Source organism: Maylandia zebra, linkage group LG6, assembly GCF_041146795.1.
Source record: "Maylandia zebra isolate NMK-2024a linkage group LG6, Mzebra_GT3a, whole genome shotgun sequence".
Classification (NCBI taxonomy): Eukaryota; Metazoa; Chordata; class Actinopteri; order Cichliformes; family Cichlidae; genus Maylandia; species Maylandia zebra.
In genome coordinates this window covers 40,031,304-40,057,184 of record NC_135172.1, presented here as the reverse complement: position 1 = coordinate 40,057,184, position 25,881 = coordinate 40,031,304, and the positions used below count along the sequence as shown (strand labels likewise).

The window sequence follows — 25,881 nt, the reverse complement described above, 5'->3', positions numbered from 1 at the left end:
TTTAGACACCTTCTTATCAAACAGGCCATGCTCTTATATATATGTCCGTGTGGACGAGTTATAAAAAATTCACACTACTCTGAGTTGTTATGAAGGGAAAAACTATCTATCGAGGCTAAAACATTTTTTTTGTTGGAGCTGTTGCAAGAAGAATTTTCTCCCCAACATGAAGAGGCATCAGTGTGTTTCTCTGTAATCTGTGAAGACGTTTTCACACTGGCTTCAGGAGCTGAGTGCCAGTTCTTGCATGGCTGCAGTGGGAGATTTTTCAGACCCACTGCTGAAGACCAGAACTTTACTCTGAAGTAATGAAATTTGGATAAAAGCAGAAACCAGTTAACACAGAAAAGCTACTTGACACTGACTAACTACTACTAACAACACGAACTGGGCCTTTTGGCAGGCAGTGACACTAAAGCAGCATAAATAACTTTCATTAGATCTTGCAGTTCTAGGTCTTATTTTGTTGGGTTTTAAAGTTAAAGGTCTAATTTTTATGATGTTTCATGTTCAATCTTTCATGTCCCTAGAAGGAAGATAATTTTTTCCAGGAAAAATTGTCTGCAATGATTCCCCAGCTAGCAGGAAAACAGCTATTATTAACATCTACAGCATCCTTTGCTCTGAAACCTGAGCTCCTTTGTCCTAATTAGAGGAGTGTGTTGATTGCATCCACCTGTTATAGAGAGTGACACTGAACCAAGACCTCAGCTGAACCTGAAGCTTATTTCTGTGGCAAAGAGGATTTTGCTATAAAGCACAACTTTCACATCTTAGTAATCTATTTTGACTTGCCTTTTTAAAAAAAAAATCAATGGAGTTGTGCGACACTGGGTGGAGCTAAACTCAAACATCACCCCTTCTCCTGTTTATATGGACTAAATATAATGCAACCCACGTATTCTTATGGGCACTCCCTCTTTAGTGATTCGTTTTAACCCCATCTTGCCCCATCTTTGGTAGATATATATGTGAATGCATATGGTTGATTGTTTTTATTTTTTTAGACTCTATTCCAATCGTGTCTACAAGGATGAAGAACAGAAGCCAAAAATGTGTCTATGAAACTATCAAAGTTGTGCTGTTGGAAACTTTCACTCACTTTATTTCTCCGTGCATGAACGTTGTGCCAGAAGCTTCCACTCTTTTAAGCAACAATATCACGGTGGGCAGAATTTGCCTGCAGTGTCCGTCAGTCACTGCTGATTTCTTTGTATAGCCCCATCCCATAATGCTTCCAACAATTTCGTGGTGTCATTCTGCTGCCAGGCTTTTGGCAAGGGCACTTATCTTCATTTGTTTTTGGTTCAAATGAATGGAACTGGGTTTAGATTGGGCACAGGCACTGCATGAGTGAGGAAGCGATATCTGAGACTTGACGCTCGGCCTATCAAAGAGCTCCCTTCAACTTTCCAGTCCTTAGAGAAGTCATGAAGGCGATGCGTGTGGAAGTCACTCATCATAGCTGGTGGTGTAGCTGCAAGCTCAAATGGCGTTTGAGTGACAAACTGTTGGAGCAGAAGCGATGAAATGAAACTTGGTCACATGAGAGCGTTTGCACTTGTGCAGTCTGTATTAATAGTTCTGGTTGGGGTGCTGGTGGCCACAAGTCAAAGTGCAGGACTTTGTGTCAGGGAAGTTACAACATAGACAGTTTTCTAGCAGTGCAAACGTGATGGGTCTTGTTCAAAATGATCAGGATCTTTCTGTGTGTTTACATATATACAGCTGTTTATTTTAAATATAGCCTGAATTTACTGGATTTGATAGAAATCCCCAAACTACCACCTGAACTGTTGAATGGATCCATTTTTGGATTTCAAAGGAACATTTAACCAGCCATAGCTATGCAGAATAACTCTCATATGTGGGGTCTAGGGCAATTTAATGCTGGCATGGGGAGACAGAATATGTGCTATCATAAAAGAGCTATTAATGTTTTCGAATTGATCTATAAGAGTAGCTGTGTGTATGACTGAGGCATACTTCAGTCTGCTCCAGTAGATTTACATGGCTCTTGGGTTAAAGCCCTAAAAGTACCAGTTTCACTGAACCACAATTGGTTCTTGAAACAACAACTCTGACCATGTTTCCAGCTAATTCATCATTCAATCTTATAACAACAAGTCAAACAGACACTTTCAGGCAGTTGGTGGCAGTGTGACGTGTAAAGCTTATGAGGCTTCAGTCCTTTAAGACCTTTACTGTTCTTCCCTTAAGGCATCTGGTCTGACTTTTACCAAACAAAAGGTAAAATAAACTGAAGTTTATTTATTTAACAGAAGTATTCACACAACTAGAAATTAGCAAATATTCCTCTGACACTGACACTAAAGAGAATTTTTCTAAACAACACACAGAAAGTCATTCAGTAAAAACGACTCTCTGTATTTAAAACCTCAACGTTAGGATTTGGCCATGGCTGTATGTTTTCAGAGCCAAACATAACCATATTTGCACGAGAGGCTGGAGTATTATATTAGCAGGTAACAAGCTAGCTTGGTTAGTAAGCTGCATTCATAAACTGAACGTATGCAAAGCAGACGTGCAGATCTGATAATTGGTGCTAATAAAATCAAGGTTCACTCAGCAAAAATTAAACACAGAAGCTGCTTCTCACATAATTGCATCAAAAAAGCCCAAAAAGCACAGACATGACCGAGAGGCTCAGTTCAGGGATTTGAACTAGCAGAGGTGAGGCCTCCCAGATGTCAATCAGCTGCAGCTACCTGTCACACCTGTAACTCCTTTTCAGGAAGTGTCATACATGTGCATGTCTTCATGAGTGCATGCACATACAAGTTGCACTTGTCTGTGCAGCGACCTTTAAAAAAATGTTCCTTTTCATCTTTTTTGGGTAAAAAAGTACCTGTGCTTTTCATGCTTTAAGACAAGACCCCAGAGGCTGTAGGGCTTAGTGCCTGATCCTGCTGATGCACTGTTTGTGTATAAGAGGAATGCACAAACTGTTTGTGTGTTTCAACTTTCTTTCCCTTTTCTGTTACTATTTTATCTTTTGCAAAGCTATTCGCTCAGTGTTGTCAAATGACTGTTTAATGCTAACCACTGAGCTAACAATAATCACAGCTCTCTGTGCCGAGGCCTTAACGAAATTATTATTTTACATTCATGTCATAACCTCTTCTTTCAACTTGCTCCTCTTGGGTGGTTTTCATCTCCTTCTATCTTTTTCATCTTCATCTTCCTCTGTCATGCTAGCCTCCTGTACATCCTCTCTTACCTCATCTTTAAACCACTTTTTCTGTCCTCTTCCCCCTCTGCTGGCAGTTTCACCATCAACACCATTTTCCTGGTGTACCCAGCATCTCATAACTAAACATTTTCAAACCATCATCTATATTCAAATCTTATCTTTTTGATCCTCCTTACTTCCAACACAGGTACGAATAACAAAACCTAACTAAAGTATCCTTGGGCAAGACACTGAGCCCCGAGTTGCCCCTGATGCATCGATGGATGTGTGAGGGTGTGTGTGAAGGTATAGACAAAAGCACTATGGATGTGCGTGTGACTGCATGGTGAGCTTGTACAAAAAATCACTCTGAGTGCTCAAAATTATGTAGAAAAGCACTTTATAAGTACCAGTAAATTTACCAACATAAGTAGATGTAAACGTATGTGTGGTGCTGAGTCTGAGAAGCACAGATGATTGAGAGGATGATTTTGGAAACTTAAATAAACTCCTCTGCTGAAGTAATATATTTTTCCTACATCTAAACACTGAAACAAACTTTCTGGGCAGACTTTTGCATCTTAAACAATGATGCTATTCTTTTCTTAGATGTGCTTTACCACTTTGATTTGATTTGATCCCAATAACTGGCAACAACGAGGATGAATGACCTTTTTTGTGGCGTTTGCACAGTTTTGTGCAGAGATTCTCTGAGAGTCCTGCGTTTTCCTTCTATCAAAACATACACCAGGGTGTTGCTGGATATCGTGGTCCAGGACTCCACCACAAAATGACTTTTATTACCAGGAAGCAGAGCACAACTAAAGGTATCAAAAGCCTTAAGATGACAAATCCTGCCACCGACAGAGATGATTTACTTCAAAATCTTATCGGCAATTTTTTCCCCCTCTGGCCTGCGGTGCTATTCATACATCTAGATTATTTGTTGTAAGTTGCCCAGTAATGGAAATATCAGCTGTAGAACATTCGGCCTCTCTTCAGTCAGTGTCACTGTTGCTGCAAAACTCCCGCGATAAACGAGGGACCACTGTATAGCGTGAAATCACAACAACAGCTGCCTCAGTCTTTGCTGTGATTTCTTCTTCACTGATGCATATAGAAGCTGCTGGGTGTTGATTCTTTCTTGGATTATAATCATCTCTTGGTCTTATCTACATTTATGAAAAGATTATTTTCATGAAACCAGGCCACAGTCCTGCCAGTTCTCTTCTGTGTGTCATCTGTTTGTCAGTGATCAGCCCAATCTCTGTAGTATCCTCTGCAAACTTTATAATGCTGGTGTTGGTCTGGGAGGTCAGACAGTCAGAAGAGGCCAGACAGTTCTGGTTCTTGATGTCTGGTTTCTAACTCTGGCTGACTGCAGTCTGTCTGACAGGAAGTTCAGCATCCAGTAAAAATGCACGAGTGGATAAAAGAGTGCATGAATGAAGAATGAGGAAAATAAATAACTGTCTGGGAAATAAGAGAAAGGATAGAAGACACCATTGACTTAAACTGCAACATAAATGGAACAGATGTCATTTAATATACACTCACTAGCCACTGTATTAAGTACACGTTGCTAATGGGTTGAATCCCTTTTCACCTTCAGAACTGCTTTAAATCTTCATGGCAGAGATTCAGCAAGTTGCTGGTTTTGGTCCATATTTACACGATAGCATCACACATGGCATGTTAGACACTGCTGCTGAAACAAGGCTGCTTTGATCACCACAAGGCACAGTTTCAGCCATATTATTATGTTCATAAAACAATTATGAAATAAAGCATAAGAACAGGGAAATTTAAATCCGTTATAATTTTTTTTTTTAAAAAAGCAACTGAAATCTACAAAACTGAGTCCCCCATTCCAAACAATCCAGATTATATTGTCAAGTATGAAAAGAGGACTGGAGTCAAATTCAATCTAAGTCTCAGAGACAGAAATTCTTTGACAAAACAACTGAAAAATATAAGAGCTGTTCATTTTCTAATATTGAGGCACAACTTCTGAAATTGTGAGATAACATAGCATGTTTGGGTTGTAACTGTGCGAGCAGTTCAGGGAAGACATTCAGAGTAATGGCTCTGAATGGTTGGACAGAATTCATGGTATACAAACTCTTATTAAGAGTCACAGTGAACATCTACACACATGCACTCATGTTTTTTTTTAACTGTGGACCTGTTGTATTCTGATTTTACCGCCTGTGTGCTTTCACATCATTAAATAGTGCAGTTGTCTAAATGTTTGCAAAATCTAAGTGATATTTACTTGCTGGGAGGGCTTAACCGTTCAGGACATGTGTTGGAGAGCGGCATATGTGTGTGTGTGTGTTGCTTCTGGCACAAAGACAATTCAGACAGTAATTTGGTTTCATCCTTTATTCTGACAGAACATCAGCCCATGGGGATTTACATTAACTGATGACAAAGTAGGACCTTGCCAAATGGCAAGAAGAGAACAGTCTTCACAAAAGTTCAGTATACAAACAACTCAGTAAATGACATGCATGATAGTATAAAACCAAATACATGTTTAGGGGACAAAATACAATATAGAACTCACACTGTAATACAAACACCACTGTCCAGCACTTTTAGAGCTGTTTGACCAACACGCAACTGAAATGAAAGCCACGACAAACGTACGCAGCATTTTTAAAACGTTCTTTTTGTAAGACTGTGCCACCCTTCACTGGACCGGAGACAGCCTCCCGAGGACGGCTGCTGAGTTTCCTTTCAGATCACGTCATGTGGACGTAATCTGAGGCTGTCGGGACAGGAGTGCTCATGTAGGCACGTACAGTTTCTCCACACGTGTTCACAATCACTGCTCTCGAAAGTTCATCAACACCTGTTGAAATTCTATATTTATATTCATGTTCTGCAAAATCAAAGGTGAATTTATATATTATTTTGCTAACTTGAGATAAAGTTTTCTACTCTGCACCTAAGCGAACAACTGATAAAAAATAGAAAGTGTAGAAATACAAATTATGATCAGAATTTACAGCACAAGAGTAATAATACAAGTAGGAATCACAATCGCACGTATAAAAAGACACATGCATCATATCCTGCATGTCCTTATCTGTCTTTGCTTTTTTTCTTCTTTCTGACGGCTCGTTCACATTCACACTGTTGGATAGAAGCCAAAAAATGTAACGTTTTGTATACTTGAAAAACAACAATACCACTATGAGCTATAAGAGCAGTGACTAGCGTATATGAAAGTTTTAGTCTGTGAATTACACAATCAACAATTTAGTAAAACAGGTTTCCAGTGACATTAAAGGCAACAGCATGGCAGAGGAAGGCTTCCTGCTACTACCAGGCATCTAGTGCACATAAAACACACAACAAAAAACATTACACAGTCTTAAAAATCAAATCATCAATAAAAGGGAGTAGAATTTGCACTGCTGTAAAACTTTCAATTCTCTGAATCTTAGCTGCAAACATTTGCACTGCCTCAGAGAAAAAATGATCCCACAGTAAACTACAGCTTTGCATACAGTTACAAAAAAACGACAGTACGTTAAAAACAAAAAAAGAGAAAGGCACTTCTCCCGTACTCTTGGAGAAAAAATAAAAACGTGAGAAAGAGGAATGAGCGAGGAGGAAAACGAGGGAGATGTTTGGCGACTTCTCTGCGCAGTCGTGGAATAAACTGCTACACTCAGTTATTTTGTGAAATGCATTTGAGCGAATTCGCGGGTGTACAGTTTCATCTCCCCCTGCTTTTCTTTACAGCAAAACTCATCATTCAGCAGACAAGGAGGGGGGAGGAAAAAATGGGACGTTTAAAAAGCACGAGATAGTGCTGGTGTCACTTCCATCAGTGTTTCTGTTGCCATTTCATGAGTTTTATTATTTCTCAGCACCTCCAGCATTGCACTGCAGCCGAGCTTATCAGCTGACTTAAAATTAACCTAACTAGCAAGATGAGGAGAGTTGCTGTTGCTGCATTATTGGACTTGAGGCAGCCTTAGTGAATAAAGGAAGGAGATGATGATGAAATGAACTGTCTAAACATCTTTCTCATATGAAGCCGTGCAAAACGTTCACTCGTTCTTTGTTCTCAGGGTGACACTTCTTTGTTCTATGTGAAAGAGCCGCGTCCTGCTGACAATCAGAGGAAAGGTAGCGGCACCCGCTGCACAGCGCTGCGATGCAGATCATATGACTATGTGAAATGTTAATAAATAACAACATACTATTTGTGTGTTGTTATAATCGTCAACGTCCTGGAGGACTGATTATTCCTTTTGTGCAAAGTCTCTTTTTTGTGCAAGTGTCTTTTTACCACAGTGCTGGTGGTCATTAGGAAAGGAAAATTCAGGTCTGGGCAGCAGCTCAACCTGTCAAAGTGTGCTTGTGAAAGTGAACTACTGTAAGCTTGTAGCAAAAAAGAAAAAATGAAATGGTTTTAATGAACTGTATGTAATTTGTTTCCATTTTAAGTAATGACTAATGATTTAAATAGAATGCAGCACAAACTGCAACATTTTATTCTGGGTCTGTGTGAATGTTATTATTGTGGCTATTTATACGACACAGGCTTATGGCTTTTAGCCAGGGAGCCTATTTTTTTTTTACTGTATTTTCTTTAGAAGACAACAGCTCATAGGTCGGGTACCAGAGAGCTCAGCTCATATCTGCTGCTGTTGTGTCAGCAGTGCTGTACAAACTGTAAAAAGCATCCAGCCTTTGCTGCTGTTCCCCCTCTGTGAAATCGTGCCCAGCCGGCAGACAAACATGCCTCCAGCCGGCGCCCACCCTTTCTCCCCCTTGTTGTGAGACTTCTCAGCAGCTGGTGGTGTCCAGCAGCTGCTTGGCCACGGCAGCCTCTTCCTTTTCTGAGTTGGTCCTCTTAACGTGTGCGACCTTGGATGTTGCTCTCTGCCTGCGTTTGACATTAAACACATCCCACTTCTCCGGCAGCAGGCCCTTGTTGAAAATGATGGACGCCAACAATGAAACAAGGAGAATAGACATTAGAGAGATGAGCATGATGGCGGTACGGAAGGGAAAGTACTGGGTTAGCTTTCCCTCCTTGTCCAGCCGGCAGCCGGGGAACTGGATGGCTGGTGGGAGGCCAATGAGGGGCTCGCCGCTCAGGATCCTCATGACGAGCCCCATTATGTAGCCCACGATGGCGCCGTAACCGTTGGAGACCTTGAAGAAGAGGATGCAGACCAGCTGAGGGAACATTATGGTGTAGGACATGTCCACGCCGACAAGCCAGAACACCAGGACGCTACTGTCCAGGAAGGTGAGGCCGGTGCCAGCCAGACCCACGACCACCACGGAGATACGGATGACCCACTGCATCTCACAGTCTGAAGCCTGAAGGAGCAGAGGAAATGACAAGACAGACAAACAGAGTTAAATAATACATTACATAAACATGCAGCTTGTTGAGCCCTCCAAGGTGAAGAGATGCTGTATATCTAAGCCACTGTGCGAGACGCCAGCAGTGAACAGTCTCACTGTAGGAAACACTGGGTGTAGTTGAAATAATGAAACAGGTCGTTGTTTTCAAATAATTCTTTCTGCACAGTTAAGAACTTTTTTTCATGCTGTCTGTTTCTTTAAATGTTAATGTAAATGAAATGATTATTACAGCTTAAGCACAGATATCCTGCATAAATGGCTGCACATTGTGTTTCATGTCTTTTAAAAGGAAATTGATGATTAATCCTGGTGAATCATCATTTGTATCTCCACAGTATGCCAGAAAATTAAATCTCTTATGAAGTGAAATTGCCACCGGCACATGAAAAACAATGTTTTACATCAACCAGTAACAGTGTTTTATCTACGCTGACCGTTATGGTGATGACAGTTCAAAATGGGGGGATGTTTTTAACATCTGAGAAGCATAAATGACGACAGTTTGCTGAATTAAAGTCGGCAAATTCAGCAAAACCAAAAGATGGTGAGCACTACAGCTGCTGATCTATGACTAACAAGATGGCATTGTCAGTTGAATTAACGAAGCCTCCTTATTGGATGATTCATCAGCATTACCGCAGTTGTCCATACCACTGGGATGATTCATTTAGGAACAAAGTGTTCTTGAGCAGCAGACGCTGACACGCCTTTTCTGGAAGATCATATTTGATCCCTAATGGAACTTTTCCTTCACATAAACAAAAATGGCATTGCATTACACCTGAAGGTGGCAGCACAATGGACCTTCAGACCAGGATCAAGTAGTAATAGGACACTGCAAACTGGTGCTGTGGTGTCGTCTCACAGTAAGAAGGTTCTAAGTTTAAATATCCCCACCACCTCTGTGCAAGGGTGAGGTTTCCTGCATAGTACAAAACCACATGCTTGTTTGGTAAACCGTCCACGGTTGATATGATGCTACGATGGCTCCATTTGCAATGACCTGGAGTTAAGATAGGTAGTTAAAAGAAAAGGATGCACAGACATTATAATGCTGCCTCAATGCAACAGAGCAGAACACACTGCTGTTTTTACAATCTGATTAGTGCTGCTAAAAACACTCACCTGCTTCCTGATGATGTTCTTGTAGATATTTGAGGAGAACAACGAGGCAGAGGATAGCAGGGCCGAGTCCATGGAGGACATGACAGCGGCAGCTACAGCCCCAATGCCAATGACAGAGACGTAGGGGGGTGTGAGGTACTGCAGAGCGATGGGGAGGATGGATCCTGCCTGGTCGCGCTCGTACGGGGTGGGCAATCCATAAGAGGTTGAGTTCCAATCTAGCAGGAAGCAGGCGAGATCAAATTTCCACATTAAGGGGATGGACACAATCATATCAGTAAGAAATATGTGCTAAGGCGAAAAGCTGATGAAGGAATTTTCCACAGGTGCAAGTTTAGAGGCTTTACCTGTAGATGCAGCCACGGCCCCGATCAGGACTGAGGGGATACCGAGCACCAGGCAGCAGGCCGAAGAGGCGAAGCAGGTCACTTGAGCCTGGGTGTAAGATGAGGAGGACAGGATCCTTTGGTAGAACGCCTGGTAGGCCAAACCGCCCAGAGCCTGGCACAAACACACACACAGTTCAGACACGATGACAGGAATCGGCTTGGAGTGTGAAACAGGACAAGATCAATCCTGCAGTGAAGCCACTGCTGTTATTCTTGGCCAAGTTTAATTTAACTCGTTTGCTTCGCTGAAAAACAATGTTGAGTACCATTTCCACGTGTGGCATTCACACTCACCAGCAGCATGAAGTCATCGAACCACTTGCCAGCCTCATCGAGCTCCACGGTGCCGACCCAAGGAGCCTGGAAAGTTGCGTTGTATGCAGTCAGCGAGATGTCCACAGAGTGAGGGTTGGTCATCATGAAAGGGACGCACACCCACTGTTTACACAAGCAAGAACACAGATGATCTGATTATTAGCTCAGCAGGGGATATTTTTCATCAGACACTGAGGACGTCAACACTTTTTATTGACTGTTTTTATTCTGAGTGAAATACAGTCAACTAAAAACAGTCAATTCATTTGCTGTTCTGGACATTCTTAATCACATAAAATCTTCTCTGTCTGCAGACTTAAATGGTTTAACGTCTAAGTCAACACAGACCCTGGATACTGTAGCTCCTGTGAAAACTAAGGTCTCTAATCAGAAGTATTTGACTCCGTGGTATAATTCTCAAACACGTACCCTAAAGCAGATGACTCGTAATCTGGAGAGGAAATGGCGTGTCACAAATTTAGAGGATCATCATTTAGCCTGGAGAAAAAGTTTGCTGCTTTATAAGAAAGCCAGAACATCTTATTATTCATCACTGATTGAAGAAAATAAGAACAACCCCAGGTTTCTCTTCAGCACTGTAGCCAGGCTGACAAAAAGTCAAAGCTCTTTTGAGCCAACCATCCCTTTAACGTTAACTAGTAATGACTTCATGAACTTCTTCACAAATAAAATTTTTACCATTAGAGAAAAAATTACCAGTAACCATCCCACAGATGTAATATCATCTACAGCTACTGTTAGTACCATTGATGTTAAGTTAGACTCTTTTTCTCCAATTGATCTTTCTGAGTTAACTTCAATAATTACTTCCTCCAAACCTTCAACGTGTCTTTTAGACCCCATTCCTACAAAACTGCTCAAAGAAGTCCTGCCATTAATTAATTCTTCGATCTTAAATATGATCAACCTATCTCTAATAATGTACCACAGGCCTTCAAGCTGGCTGTAGTTAAACCTTTACTCAAAAAGCCATCTCTAGACCCAGCAGTCTTAGCTAATTATAATCCAATCTCCAACCTTCCTTTCATATCAAAAATCCTTGAAAGAGTAGTTGTCAAACAGCTAACAGATCATCTGCAGAGGAATGGTTTATTTGAAGAGTTTCAGTCAGGTTTCAGAGCTCATCACAGCACAGAAACAGCTTTAGTGAAGGTTACAAATGATCTTCTTATGGCCTCTGACAGTGGACTCATCTCTGTGCTTGTCCTGCTAGACCTTAGTGCAGCATTCGATACTGTCGACCATAATATCCTATTAGAGCGATTAGAACATGCTGTAGGTATTACAGGTACTGCACTGCAGTGGTTTGTATCATATCTATCTAATAGACTCCAATTTGTGCATGTAAATGGAGAGTCCTCTTCACACACTGAGGTTAATTATGGAGTTCCACAGGGTTCAGTGCTAGGACCAATTCTGTTTACATTATACATGCTTCCCTTAGGCAGTATCATTAGAAGACATAGCATACATTTTCACTGCTATGCCGATGACACCCAGCTCTATCTGTCCATGAAGCCAGATAACACACACCAATTAGTTAAACTGCAGGAATATCTTAAAGACATAAAGACCTGGATGGCCGCTAACTTTCTGCTTCTTAATTCAGATCAAACTGAGGTTATTGTACTCGGCCCTGAAAATCTTAGAAATATGGTATCTAACCAGATTCTTACTCTGGATGGCATTACCTTGGCCTCCAGTAACACTGTGAGGAACCTTGGAGTCATTTTTGACCAGGACATGTCCTTCAATGCACATATTAAACAAATATGTAAGACTGCTTTCTTCCATTTGCGCAACATCTCTAAAATTAGAAATATCCTGTCTCAGAGTGACGCTGAAAAACTAGTTCATGCATTTATTACTTCCAGGCTGGACTACTGTAATTCATTATTATCAGGATGTCCAAAAAACTCACTGAAAAGCCTTCAGCTAATCCAAAATGCTGCAGCAAGAGTACTGACAGGGACTAGAAAGAGAGAGCATATGTCTCCTGTTTTGGCTTCACTTCATTGGCTTCCTGTTAAATCCAGAATTGAATTCAAAATCCTGCTCCTCACATACAAGGTCTTAAATAATCAGGCCCCATGTTATCTTAATGACCTTGTAGTACCATATCACCCTATTAGAGCACTTCGCTCTCGCTCTGCAGGCCTACTTGTTGTTCCTAGAGTATTTAAAAGTAGAATGGGAGGCAGAGCCTTCAGTTTTCAGGCCCCTCTTCTGTGGAACCAGCTTCCAGTTTGGATTCGGGAGACAGACACTATCTCTACTTTCAAGATTAGGCTTAAAACTTTCCTTTTTGCTAAAGCATATAGTTAGGGCTGGACCAGGTGATCCTGAATCCTCCCTTAGTTATGCTGCAATAGACGTAGGCTGCCGGGGGATTCCCATGATGCATTGAGTTTTTCCTTTCCAGTCACCTTTCTCACTCACTATGTATTAATAGACCTCTCTGCATTGAATCATATCTGTTGTTAACCTCTGTCTCTCTTCCACAGCATGTCTTTTATCCTGTCTTCCTTCTCTCACCCCAACCGGTCGCAGCAGATGGCCGCCCCTCCCTGAGCCTGGTTCTGCCGGAGGTTTCTTCCTGTTAAAAGGGAGTTTTTCCTTCCCACTGTCGCCAAAGTGCTTGCTCATAGGGGGTCATATGATTGTTGGGTTTTTCTCTGTATCTATGAAGCGCCTTGAGGCGACTTTTGTTGTGATTTGGCGCTATATAAATAAAATTGAATTGAATTGAATTGAAAGACCCGAAGTTCTTTGTAGAATGGAAAATTCTGTAACCTCTGAAAACACCACCGGCAGCAGAAGATTATGTGATATTAAGATCAAAGAACAGATATTAAATGACTCGTGACGGAAGCCTACTCATCAGTTTCTAAACTTTTAAGCTTAATCAGCATTTAGGGAAAAGGTTTCAGGTCCATTTTTTGCTCATTTCCAGCTGTAGAATTGCTCGACTAACAACTAGCATGCTGGTGCCACGAGGGCTGCCAGTTGTCCTTAAGTTGCCGTTGAACAAATGTGGAGATCTACCATTGCAAAGGTAGAGAATAACAACTTTTGGGGGTGTGACGTGGAGTCTTAGCGTGCAGACAGAGCCTTGACAAACATGGGGCTTCCCAACGGTGGTACATGAACGCGCCTACATAGCAGCCTTTTAGCAGTTGACAGCTGTAACATCAACAATCTTATTTGCTTATGTGGATGGCAGCCATTTTGAAAACTGAGTGATGGAAATTTCAAATAAGCTACTGAAACCAGAGCCTGGTTTAATAGCACCAGTTTGCATTGTTAATAAGCTACCTGTTGACTCTATATTGAAATCTTATCCTTCTATATTCTTTCATGCAGCAGAGCGAGTAACCTGATAGGATACATGCTTAAATAATATTTGTCTCTCAGCGGGAGCCCCTGCGTTGCCATATCAGTAGACGGTTACGCACTAAGCTGATGAAGATGAGGATCAGCTGGATGACGTCTGTGTAAGCCACAGAGTAGAGCCCCCCCAGCAGTGTGTAGATTATGGCCACCACTGAGGAGATGATGATGGAGTAGACATAGGGCAGGTCCAGGATCACGCTCATGGTTCCGCCTGGAACAACAGAGCAGAGCGATGAGCATCGGAGGACTGACGGACACTCGGGTGCAGATGAGTGTATCTATGTTTACATGCAGCTTCTCACTTTCGTTGTTTAATTAGATGGTTTTAGGTTCTCAGTCTCTAAATACGCTCTCTCACACACCACATCCACTCTTATTTTAAGTTCTAATGAGAAACATTGTCTGGTTATACTGTTCACATATAGAGATGCAGTATTAACACATTACTCATAAGAGCAACATTACATGTGTAGCCGTTTAACTCAGTTACGCTTAAGCATGGGTGACTTTGGTTTAAACCTTATGTTAAGCAACGCTACAACATAAAAGTGATGATGACAAAACTAACAAAAACCATAGAGGAACACAAAAGAAAGCAGCCTATTGATTGTGACTCCACTATATTCAGGTTCACCCTCTTGTTTGGGCGAGTTAGCACCCTTTGCAATATTGATGTTTCATTTAAAAGAAAAACATTAAAGACAGAGGTGTGGAGAAGTGTGTTCTAGTGTGAAACAAGTGTAAAAAAAAGGAATGAAACAAGTACATTTAAATAGGTGAGTAAAAAAAAAAAGAGAGAGATCTTGTTACTCAAACAAGACAAGCAAAAACATCACTACCTTCACCGTCTCTTCTGCCACATTGCCAGGGTCCCCCCAGCCGCAGCCTGCAGCCACACCACAACAATGCCCTTAAACAGAGAAGTGTCAGATCGGCACCATCCACCCCACTGACCTTTCACCCCACCCACATTACAGCTACCTGACCACCCCTTCTTTACCACCCCTTCTCAACTTCCCCACTAGCTTTGCATCATTATGAACTGAGACATGAACGCTTTAGATTGACCTTTAACCCTGTTTGTGTATTTTATTGTAATATGATCCATTTCTCTGACTTTATCAGGTTCTTATTGGAAAATGTAAACGACTGGACTAGGTGTCAACTATCTAAGACCTTGTGGCCCTGCAAAGGAAGGTTTGTTATACAGGTGTTCATTTTATTTTGCACTTAGGCTTCATTTAACGTTTTAGCGTTAACTCTGAAACTGTCTGACACTTCTGTGATGGGTGGGACATGATGCAGCACAGTCACTGCATCGTAAATAATTCCTGGATGGCCTGTTTTCCAGATATAGTATCAGAGCTCTTATGCGTTCTGTGCTGAACTGTGCCTTTCCCCTCAATGCTAAATTTAGGAATAGGAAAGGTGGAATGAGAACCAGGGGCCTCTGGGGCTTAATGAACAGCACCAGGGATGGACAGGGGCAAAGAGCATCCCAAACACCCCCCAGGTTGTTATTAGATCCTTGTCCCACTTACAAACCTCAAACATGTGTGCATGCACACACGCACACACGCACACACACACACAGGCACCCCCCCCTTCCAAACTGTCCTGTTCCACATTTCTTCTTGGCAGAAATTGGACCGTGACAGTGCCGTTGATACTCCACTGCTAAGTGACAGCACATCGAAAGCATTTTTTTTTAGTTAAGTACCCACCCACACACACACACACACACGCACGCACGCACGCACGCACGCACGCACACACACACACACACACACAAAGAGGCACACGCTCAAGCATAAAGCAGCTCGGTTTATGCTATACATACACACATACAGTCACTCAGCAACATTGCCCTCAGCAATATCAGGTGTTTGTGTGTGCGCATGTGATGCGTGCACATCAGGGAGGTTTGCATAACATTTCCAAAAAAACACTGGTGGACGTTGTTACACTGACATGTTAAGGAGGGGTGTCCCCTGATTCTATATCAGTTTGTAGGTTTGAAAAAAAAAAAAGAGTCCCAGGAGCATTCCCGCCTCCCCACCAGTCCTTTTATGGAGCACTGGCACAGCTTAAAGTGACTCAAACAAATCTCATTAGATTTCACTGCTTCTCTTTAAATCTTTAAACTACACACAGGCATTAAACTTTAATTCAGCATGTAACATTTACCCGTTAGTAACAACTGGCACAAACTTTGGAAAATGTCTCTAATGAAACAGCAATCTGATTGGAATAATTGATCACCTTTCACAATCAAAAGGCTGCTCGATGTCTAACCCCCCTTTTCAAATAACACTGGAAAAGAAAACAACATTAAAAAACACAAAGGAAAACATTATACACACACAAAGGCGCGCAAACACGCACACACTTTTGCCTCTTCGCAAACACCCATGCACATACACACTTGCGTTCACCATCTCAGCACGTACCACACACACATACACACGACACCATCAAAACAGTGTTAACAATGTTACCAAACAAGCAGGTTAAATAAGTCACACCATTCCCATTACTTTACGAACATTTCAAAGTAAATTCAATCCATCATCAAACCTTGTATGTGAACTTTTACTCTTTAAAAACAAACAAACAAACAAAGAGACCCTACCAGCAGGAGTGGTGAGATTTTAGATCATATGACTGATAGAAATAGAATTGTTACCTAAACATGAGTGATAATACAAAGATCCACATTAATCTTCAAATAAGTCAGGTGAACACTATGTAACAACAATAACCCAGAGCTGCAATTATTTTTAGTCACTCATCCTCATTGTGCCTATAATAAGGGACAACATTTGTCTTTGCAGAGCCGCTAGGATGACCTCACAGCCGTGCACGAGAGCAGCGTACTTGGTTCGCTCTACATCGTTTCGTTTTTTTCGTCTTTTTGACACGGACTATTAGCAACACTGGTGTTTACATTTTTTAGGCTATTAATCCTTCATTTTAGACAAGGCTTTATTTACAGCCAGCAATCAGGATGTTTACAAATGTTGCTAGCAGATACCTGTTGTAGCTAATTATTCAAGCTAAACGAGTTAGTCTGACTTTAAACTGAGTTGTATAGCTAACTAGATTATAACTAGCATGCATGCTGGTGCTAAAGTAGCATAAATAAACTGAGAAATGCTCTGTTCAGATCTTGCAGGGTATAAATAGCTGGTCCTTCTAAAAAAGGAATAGTTGTTTTAAAAATGCAAAGCTTATCAACTTGTTTTTTTGAGATGCTAACGTATCGTCTTCTGTTAACTTTAAAACAATTGCGAACCTCAAAATCGAACCAAGAGCAGGACAAAGTGATAAGATTACTCTACCCAAAGTAGTGTACCTTATAATTCTATTGTTTGTGTGTTTTTTGTGTTTTTCACCCATTCTTTAAACTTCTTTAAGCTACGTTAACAGCTGGTGAAGAAGTTACAAGCCAGCGACTGTTTACAAAGTTGGCTGTTCACTGACAACTTTTGTTTGCAGTTTTCTTATAGCATTGTTTTCTTCACCTGCTTCCTTCCTCTGAATTATTTACAGCATTCAAGCTGTTTGCCAAAAAACCATCCACTATCAGTATCCTGCTGTTTTTTCTTTTTTTACCATATACTCTATTGGTTGCACAATTATGTGCGTACACATTATGTTGCCAGACCTTTTATAAAGTGTGAAGTAACTTACCCAGGCTGACAAGTGTGCGTGCCACCCACAGCACGTCTGCAACCAGTGCAGGAAAGATCAGTGCACTTGCAAGGACATTCCCATACTTCTTTTGGAAAGGATCCATCATTGTCACATACTTGTTCTCTCTCATTGGCTTGGCAAAGAAAAAGCCACCTGCAGGAGGAGGAAAGGGATTTAGCAACACATCTGATTACCTCCTTGAAAATGTTGTCAAGTTTAGGATACATCGTTTACATATATCTTTCATTAACGAGAGAGAAAGGAAGCGATTTAGTGGCCGAGTGAAAGAATGAACGCTTTTGAACAATAGAAAAAAACAATTTCTCCCTCCAGATAGCATAATAAACACCTTCAGACAAACCCATGGGGCCATAAGGCCAACAATGAGGCATGTTGTATTTCCTGATAAGAGGCTCCAGTTCACATTACTCTCACGATCTGTGGGCTATTGTGAAAGAGGTGCCCGAGTGCCGATGACTGAACATGTCACAAATGTTTATGGATGCCGGATGCCCTGCTGAGTTTGTCAATTTGGTGAATTCACAAGAAGGCAACCCAAGCTTAGGGGTAAACTCATCTGTTTGCACCTGTTGCCTCCAGTTAAAATCCTAAACTGATTTACTACAGTACTATTTTTAACACGAGCAACACTTTTATTGGTGCAGTCAAACGGGGTCTGCGGGAAAGGGAGTTGCACGGACGGCGGTCAGTAACACTTCTGCTGCAGACAGACACTCATTTTATTAATGCATTTTACACACTGTGGATAACTTAAGGTGATTATGGTTAAAATACTAAACCTATAGCTGCTCACATCTCTATCATATTTCCATAGTTCTCTCATAGATTTCAGTTTAGACTGACTTCCTCTAACAATAGCACCTCTCGTACCCAAAGGTCATTGTACCACAGGACCTTCATTAGCTCCTCCTGGGTGTAAAATGAAGCATACAAATGTTGAACTTTCTTCTTCCAAACACTGGAGGGGGCTAAGCTGTGTTGTTAGGCTCATTAAAGCTGACATCAACTTTTTGTTTCTATTTAAAAGTCCACCCCTGGAATGTGAGGATAACAAGCACCAATCCGACCTGCACAGTTGCATCCAATCAAATGAAGCCTGAACTAAAATCATGTAAAAAATACCTGCATGACTAAACGGACACGCTTCTATTCTAATCGACCCAGAGCATGCTTTGAGTGCTTTGTACTTGCATTGCACACGTCCTGCTGTGGCTCTCTTTGTTCTTGTTTCATAAGTGGGTTCCACTCACCTAAGAAGAAGGTCAGGACATAGGGCACAGGCATGAGTGCCCAAACTGCGCCTAGTGTTGGGTTGTATGTTGCTTCAGCTATACCCAGGATGAAGCCTCCACCAACCCATGTAGCTGCGGACGAAGAAAAACAACTCACTTGTCTTATTCATGTACCACTTTCAAAGATCAAAATTTAGTGCACTATACAAAAGACTCAGTGTATATATATTAGTGTATATATATTCACACCATCTGACTGCCTTACCAGTAAGTGTGAAGATACCAACTAGTAAGTTGATATTGCGTCCAGCCAGTAGAGTTATCTCCATGCCGTCTCCTGTGCATTTTTTCTCCTCCTTTTTGGAACGCAAGGATGCCCAGATCCCCGTGCCCAAGATGAGCAGGTAAAACAGCGCCATCACCACCAGGCCTGGTATATTGAGAGCCATCTTGAACTACTTTTGTGTCCTGTAGAGAGACATCAGAGGCTGGTGAAAAACTGAGTCGCCAACTGCTTCAAAAGGAAACATGCAGATGCTGCTTGCAGGTCTTTTAATTGTAAAATACAAATAAATCACATCTAATTCTCTTTTTTGTATAAATAAATATTTGCAGGACTGTAGCACAAGGAAGATGGGGGAGGAGCCACGTTTGCATACATTTAAAAGTCACCTGAGAAGAATCTGATAAAAACGTGCATTCATAATGTGCAGGAAGAAATTAAGCACAATGAAAAGAAAACAGAAGGATATGTTTGTATTAATGAAACCTGAGCAAAGTGCAAAGAAACTATATGCCTCTTTAAAAAAGCAAAAAAAGGTTAGAGTTTAAAAAACCCCCCAAAACATAAGAAAGGAGCAGTAGCATCTGAGGGCCTGGGTCTTGGTGCAAAAGGGGGGGTAATAAGAGGCAAGGGGCATGAAGGATGAAGAGTCAAAGAGGTGAAAGGGGTCTCACCATAACACTCGGCAGCACTGATGAAGATGGTGGACAGATGTTGTCCCCCGTCTTCAGTGGTTGAGTAGCCTGAATTTCAGCCCCAAACATTGGGAAGTGAACACATCTGAGAGCCACATTAATACGTGTGTGTGTGTGTGTGTGTGTGTGTGTGTGTGTGTGTGTGTGTGTGTGCAGTTACTGTGAGAGGGCATTGCACCGAAGCCTTCTTTGAAAAAAATTAAAAACGGACTCTCACTCATAGACGCGCTAAAGTTTTATTATTGAACACATCACAGTAAAGCAGTAATGTTTCTTATTATAAACCAACTCCTTTATTTTAAACACAGCCAGTTCATTGGTTAAAAGTTTTTCATTCATAAATAATTGGTTTAAAAAAAAAAGAAGCCTACATACACACATGAGAGAATATGTAAGAGGAAAAAAAAAGAATTTTGGTGCGAGTTAAAGCTGAAAAAATAATTTCTTTTAGGAAAATGTGTTTACATGGAAGCATGGAAGGAATGAGCGAGGTGGAGACGGGCTGTGCGGGCTACTGGCTCGCTGCCAGAGTCCACTAAAGCCTCAAAAGCACACTGACACAGCCCATGTGTTTTATTCCTCCTGTTGTTCGAGTGTGCGCGTTTGTACACACTGTTATTGCCTATATATAGCAAACATAGCTGGGTTCAAACTGCATCATTGCTACATTAAAGTGCTCATATTTTCTATGCAAAGCTGTAAAGGTTTAAAGAGAACAGAGGGCTGCAAACACAACCCTGAATAATCTGAGTCGGTGCCTCTGTACTGTGTGAGGAACACCAGGCTAGAAATACAACTCTTTCTGGCATAACAAATGTCTTATGAGTTCTTATGAGGGGCCGTACAAGCCAAAATTCATTCTTTCACTCTCACACACATACATTCTTCTTTCACACACATATACTTTCACTCTCGATAAGTGTACACAAAGAGTTGAGCGCGCATGGGCAGGAATGTTGAGAGCGCAAATACAAAAACAGAGCGAGAGAGGCTGCTATTGTGTGTGTGTGTGTCTGTGTGGATAATAGCAAAAACTGAAATACATTTTTTGCACGCAGCAATGAATTTTGTTCACTCAAATTCAGCTTTTCTTCGCTCAATATAAATTTCTGCTCAAAATGCAACACTTGCACCTGCAAATATTTTTTTTATGTGCGCTCAGAATAGTGGCACAAAAATAACGCCATAAAAGACTGCCCCACGCCAGTCGAACTCCGTGTAGCTACATGGCTCGTTGAAGCTACCCGGGTGTTAGCTGGTCTAAAAAGTTCCCTCATCTCACTTTCCACCGTGCTGTGGGTAACACTGGGTGCAGTTGAGCCCGTCCCATCTCAATCAAGTGACGAGGACAACGATGTGACCGTTTCAGGAGATGATAAAATATTTCTTAACACCCTGATAGCTTGCTGAAGAACTCGAGTTTCTTCTCTCCCCTCCATGCTGTCAGACACTTGAAAGTGACCCGCGCGTGCTTCTCAGCCAATCACAGCGGTACAGACACCCAGCCTTCCGTTTCCATTAAACTCCTTCTGTTTCCACTATACTCTTTCATTCACATACATTATTCTCTTGCATACATATATTTTCTTCAGACATGTATGCATTCTCTTCTTACATACATATATTATTTGTGAGATTAAATGCATATTGAATGCATGTAAATGAGAGCAAAATGTAGGAATGCATAAATGAAAATGCATGTATGTTAGAGTGCAAATTTGTAAATATGTACATTAAAATACATGTATAAGAGAGCACAATATTGCAATGTGTGTGTTAAATATGTGTAAACATGAGAATAAAAATATCTAAATATAAAAATTAAAATAAAACTATGTGAGAGTGAAAGTATATGTGTGTGAATGAAGAATGTATGTGTGTGAGAGTGAAAGAATGAAGTTTGGCTTGTACGGCCCCTCATATTGTATGACTAACATTCAGCATGCAATAAACCTAAAACATCTGCACCATAACTAGTGAAGTTTGTTTGTAGGTACTGAGCAGCATCTCAATTTGCTTTGAATTCTGTCCTTGGACATGTATGGGGTTTTATATGACTGTTTTCATATTGGGTGAAATGGAATTTGGGAAGATTTATACTAGTTAATCCTTTTCCTTAAAAAGCCAATTTTAACTGACCAGACTATTTTCTCAACCGGCTCTTTTCCTCTCAATCAGAGCATGCAAGACATTTCACAGACCGGTTAGAGGTTTGGAGTCCCTCTTTCCGAATATATGTTTACTGACCTACTTTAGAGTTGAAAAGCATCCCAGTATGTCTGCCTTGCTTACTACACAGACTTTCGTTACCCTCTGAATATCGTGCCCCTACGGACTTGGCCAGTGACGTGGATCGTCTGCCTTTTCTTAGCAAGACCGGCCACTCTCATGTTACAGACCTCTCTGGTCCAAATGCAAAAGCAAAAATTCATTATTTCACATATTTACACTTTTCACATTGACATAATTCACTCTGTTTCCTTTTTTTTGTTCACTGTTGAAAGCATGGACACAACACCAGCTGACTTTAGCTCGTATTTGATCCTGGATCACACTAAAATGATGTCCAACTGAAAGGATGCCAAGATATGTGTGCTGTAGGCAACTCCCAACCAGGCAACTAAACTCTATTAAGTAAGAGGCAACAAAAAACCAGCTGGCTTTCTTTTAATAACTCCTGACAGGTCAGCTTACGCAGCACACAGTCACATGCATTTCTTTCATTTTGCTGTCATAATATGTAACTAAAGCTCTAATAATAGCTGCTGAGCAGCATCCACTGCCCATATGTCGGATGCTACTTGCATGTTTAGGGTCTGTATCCATACATGGACCAATAGATACTGTTGGTCTGCAATTCATTTGCTGGCTTAATTTAACTTCACATTAACTTGACATGTGTTCCCAGTCCGCTTTGCTTAAGCAGTGGACTTGGAGCATGGTTTAAGTGCAATGCGCCACTTTTGGTGCAAAGAGGGACTACTTATTCCTATTTGTACATCTTCCAGGAGCTCTGGAGTGAAGTAATAGCTGTCTAATAGTTGGAAATGCAAAACTATTCCAACCACAGCAATTCCCTTCAAACAAGCTGTAGGGAATTGTTGCATTTCCTTGCACTGAAGTCCAAGCTCACGAAAGCCTGGACTTTAGAGTACCTACTCTGCAGAAGATAAAGTAAAAACCTCTAAAACTTTTAGGAACCACATTGGTCCTTAGATCCTCTGGTGCAGATAAAGAAAAAAAAAAGCGGTACCACCTCCAACGATTACTAGAACCAGGAAATTAGCATTGTTGCCCCACAGCCAGAAGGTCCTGAGTTCAATTCCACCATCAGGCCAGGGACTTTCTGTGTGGACTTTGTGTTCTCCTCGTGTTTGTGTGGGTTCTCTCCCGGTACTACTGCTTCCTCCCATAGTGGGGACTAAATTGCCCATGAGTGTGAATGGTTGTTTTTTTTAATGTGGCAGACTGGTGATCTGTCCAGGGTGCACCCTGCCTCTCACTCCCTGCCACCCTGAAAAGGATAAGCGGAAGAGAATGGATGGATGAACTTAGAAAAATAAAAATTAAATATTAAATCCTTCAGACTGCAAACTGGTCTCTCTGTCACTATTATCGTATTACATAGGCTAAACATTCATTTATCATTGGCTTGAATACTTTCAAGGCAAGGTCTATAGAGAAGCCTATTACTTTCATGCCTCATTGAGAAACCACTCTAATGACCCTTTTCACACAATGAACGGTATTCATCATTTTATATCGGCATCGAGCCCTTCTGCTATAAATGTCACGTCAGCAGGCTGCCGACTCATCACTGGTAATTTTCCATTACTGTTGCTACCTGGTCTAAGTGTGAATACAGCGCAGACATGAGTGTTACTGTAAGGTGACCTTGAGGGTCTGAAAGGCGCCTATAAATAAAATGTATTATTATTATTATTATTATTATTATTATTAGGGCCTGTAGCTGTCAGTGCAGTGTATCTATACACACATTAATCTGTTATTAGTTTACATACAACACAATCACATCTTCAAAGTTGGATGTACTTTGTAGTCGTGTTTTCTCTTCTTTATGGTGCAAACCAAAAGCAGAAAAGAAATCCACTTACAAGTCACCAAAAATTCCCATTTGATTAGTGTCAGCTTACAGAAATACAGAAAGAAGCGTTAAACAGATGAACCTCTGTGCTGCTGAACAGCGTTTTAAAAACACAAATTTCCGTTCAACGTTATTTTATGTGTTATTTCAACTAAATTAAAATGACACAACTTTTTAAATTTAGTTGTCACACAGCAGAAAACAACAACAACAAACATTTAACACTCACAGCAGATTTACTGCAGGTCGGGCATCTCACGATACATCAGCGCTTTGCCGTGAGCTAAATGCAGCGGGTTCAGCTGACAGAGAGCAGACCTGTTGCTGCCTTTTTTTCTTTCTGTTTTTATGTTTTGTTTGGGGTTTTTTTTTGGTCCAACATTGTTTTACATTCTCATGTGCAGACGCCTGTCACAGTGGCATTTTTCGCATGCCTCCGCCTTCCGTCCCCATGGCAGACACCAATACACGCATCTAATTTGTCAGCCTCTCAGTACTTTTCCGTCACACTGGCTCTCCAGCGCGCTCTGGGTTTGCAGCCTTTCGCTCCTACGTCCCCACCCCCGTGTGACTTTGTGATGCTGAGCGAGAGCGTGCTTACGGATATTACCGGCGTAAAATTATTTATCTTAAAGGCGGATACAGCGCTTAGAATGCAGCTGCAAAGTAATATCAGAACACAGACGTGGCATGAGGCTCAAGAGTCAATCCAGCGAGGACAACTTTGACTGAGATAATTAGGAACAACTTGGATGATTAAAGGCTTAGAGGAAGAGAAGACAGGGAAGACCAAATAAGTAAAATTGCACGTAATGCGGACTGCCTATTAAAGCAGCCCACATACATCGTTATTACAGTATAAATCCCCATAACACTTTCTTCTATGAAACACCACATCAGCATTAAAAATTAATTCAAAGTCATCACACTCTGACACGACACTAGAACCCGGCATCGTTCCAGTTTCTGCCACTTCTCTGTTTCGCGATCAAATACACTAGAAAATTGCAGCTTTGAGATATGCTTCATCAGTCACACAAAACAAACCAGAGAGCCAATTTGGCTCTGCAGCGGAGGTCCTCGGTGCTATTTCTAGGCACCGGCATGCACTCCACTAAGTGTGTCCCAACTTGACTGAGTTTGAACAACTTTACAAACAGTCTGCACGCGGACTGGACACGGACACAATAACATGTGGAATTTTAGGTGATGTCAAAAAGTCTTTAGAAAGTAACACAAGGTGGCAAAGAAAAACAAATACACATGCGAGCATATTCAGTGACTGAATACATACCTGAAGTGCACAGTACGACTCAGTTATAGTGATGAAGAGGGAACAGAGGCGTTTCTCACAGACCAGGTGTTAAACTCAGTCCAGGATGACACTAGTCCACAGTGCTGAGGGAATGAGAGACTACCAGAAAATGTAACGAAAGTTCTTTTAAATGAAAGTAAACAAAAATCTATCTGAAAAAAAGAAGCTGAGAAGAAAGAGGTGAGTCAGAGATGATGTTCAAAGAGAGGCTAGGGCCACCGCAGAAGGATGGAAGTCTAGAATCAGCAGCCAGACTTCCCCTGATTTTAAAGCTCACGGGGTGGGAGGGGTTAGGCACAACACACAGGAGAGGGAAGCTGCCGCTAGTGCTACCTGATTGGCGACTTGGCCCCCTGGTTCTGTCTGCAGCCAATTAGTAGTGCTCAGAATCTAGGGGCAGAGCAGACCCCTCCTTAGCTTTGGCCCACATGAGGATGGTTTTGGGTGTGGGTTGGCACTGCCACATCCAGATGCTCATTATGGCTTATTAACCCCCCCACACACACACACACACACCCCTTTACCCCTCACTGACTACCCCCCCCCCCCCCCAACCCTTCTCAAAAACTTTATCATCTCCCATCCACTTCTCCTTTTCTGTCTCTAACTGTATCTGTCTGCCACCTACCTGCAGCCAAGGCAGCTGTGCACCCAGCCTGATGGATGCAGTACCAGGATCCTCTCTGTCCTTCAACATG

At 41.5% G+C, this 25,881-nt stretch overlaps 1 protein-coding gene across 4 annotated transcripts; it reads right to left on the bottom strand.

The window, feature by feature from the left end:
• Positions 1 to 5,563: 5,563 nt before the first annotated feature.
• LOC101483408 (high affinity choline transporter 1) lies at positions 5,564 to 25,439 on the bottom strand. Of its 4 annotated transcripts, none has more exons than XM_076885226.1 (10): positions 25,163 to 25,439; positions 19,743 to 23,277; positions 19,051 to 19,253; positions 18,804 to 18,917; positions 17,530 to 17,685; positions 13,899 to 14,047; positions 10,402 to 10,545; positions 10,066 to 10,219; positions 9,719 to 9,936; positions 5,564 to 8,545 (listed from the first exon to the last, which is right to left on the bottom strand). In XM_076885226.1, exons 3-10 carry the CDS (start codon positions 19,232 to 19,234, stop codon positions 8,003 to 8,005), a joined length of 1,662 nt encoding a protein of 553 aa, XP_076741341.1. In that variant the 5' UTR covers positions 19,235 to 19,253; positions 19,743 to 23,277; positions 25,163 to 25,439; the 3' UTR covers positions 5,564 to 8,002. The 4 variants fall into 4 exon arrangements, with proteins under 4 accessions (XP_076741341.1, XP_076741342.1, XP_076741343.1 ...); XM_076885227.1 differs by having other exon boundaries at positions 19,051 to 19,811; positions 22,011 to 23,277; XM_076885228.1 differs by having other exon boundaries at positions 19,743 to 19,811.
• Positions 25,440 to 25,881: the final 442 nt, after the last annotated feature.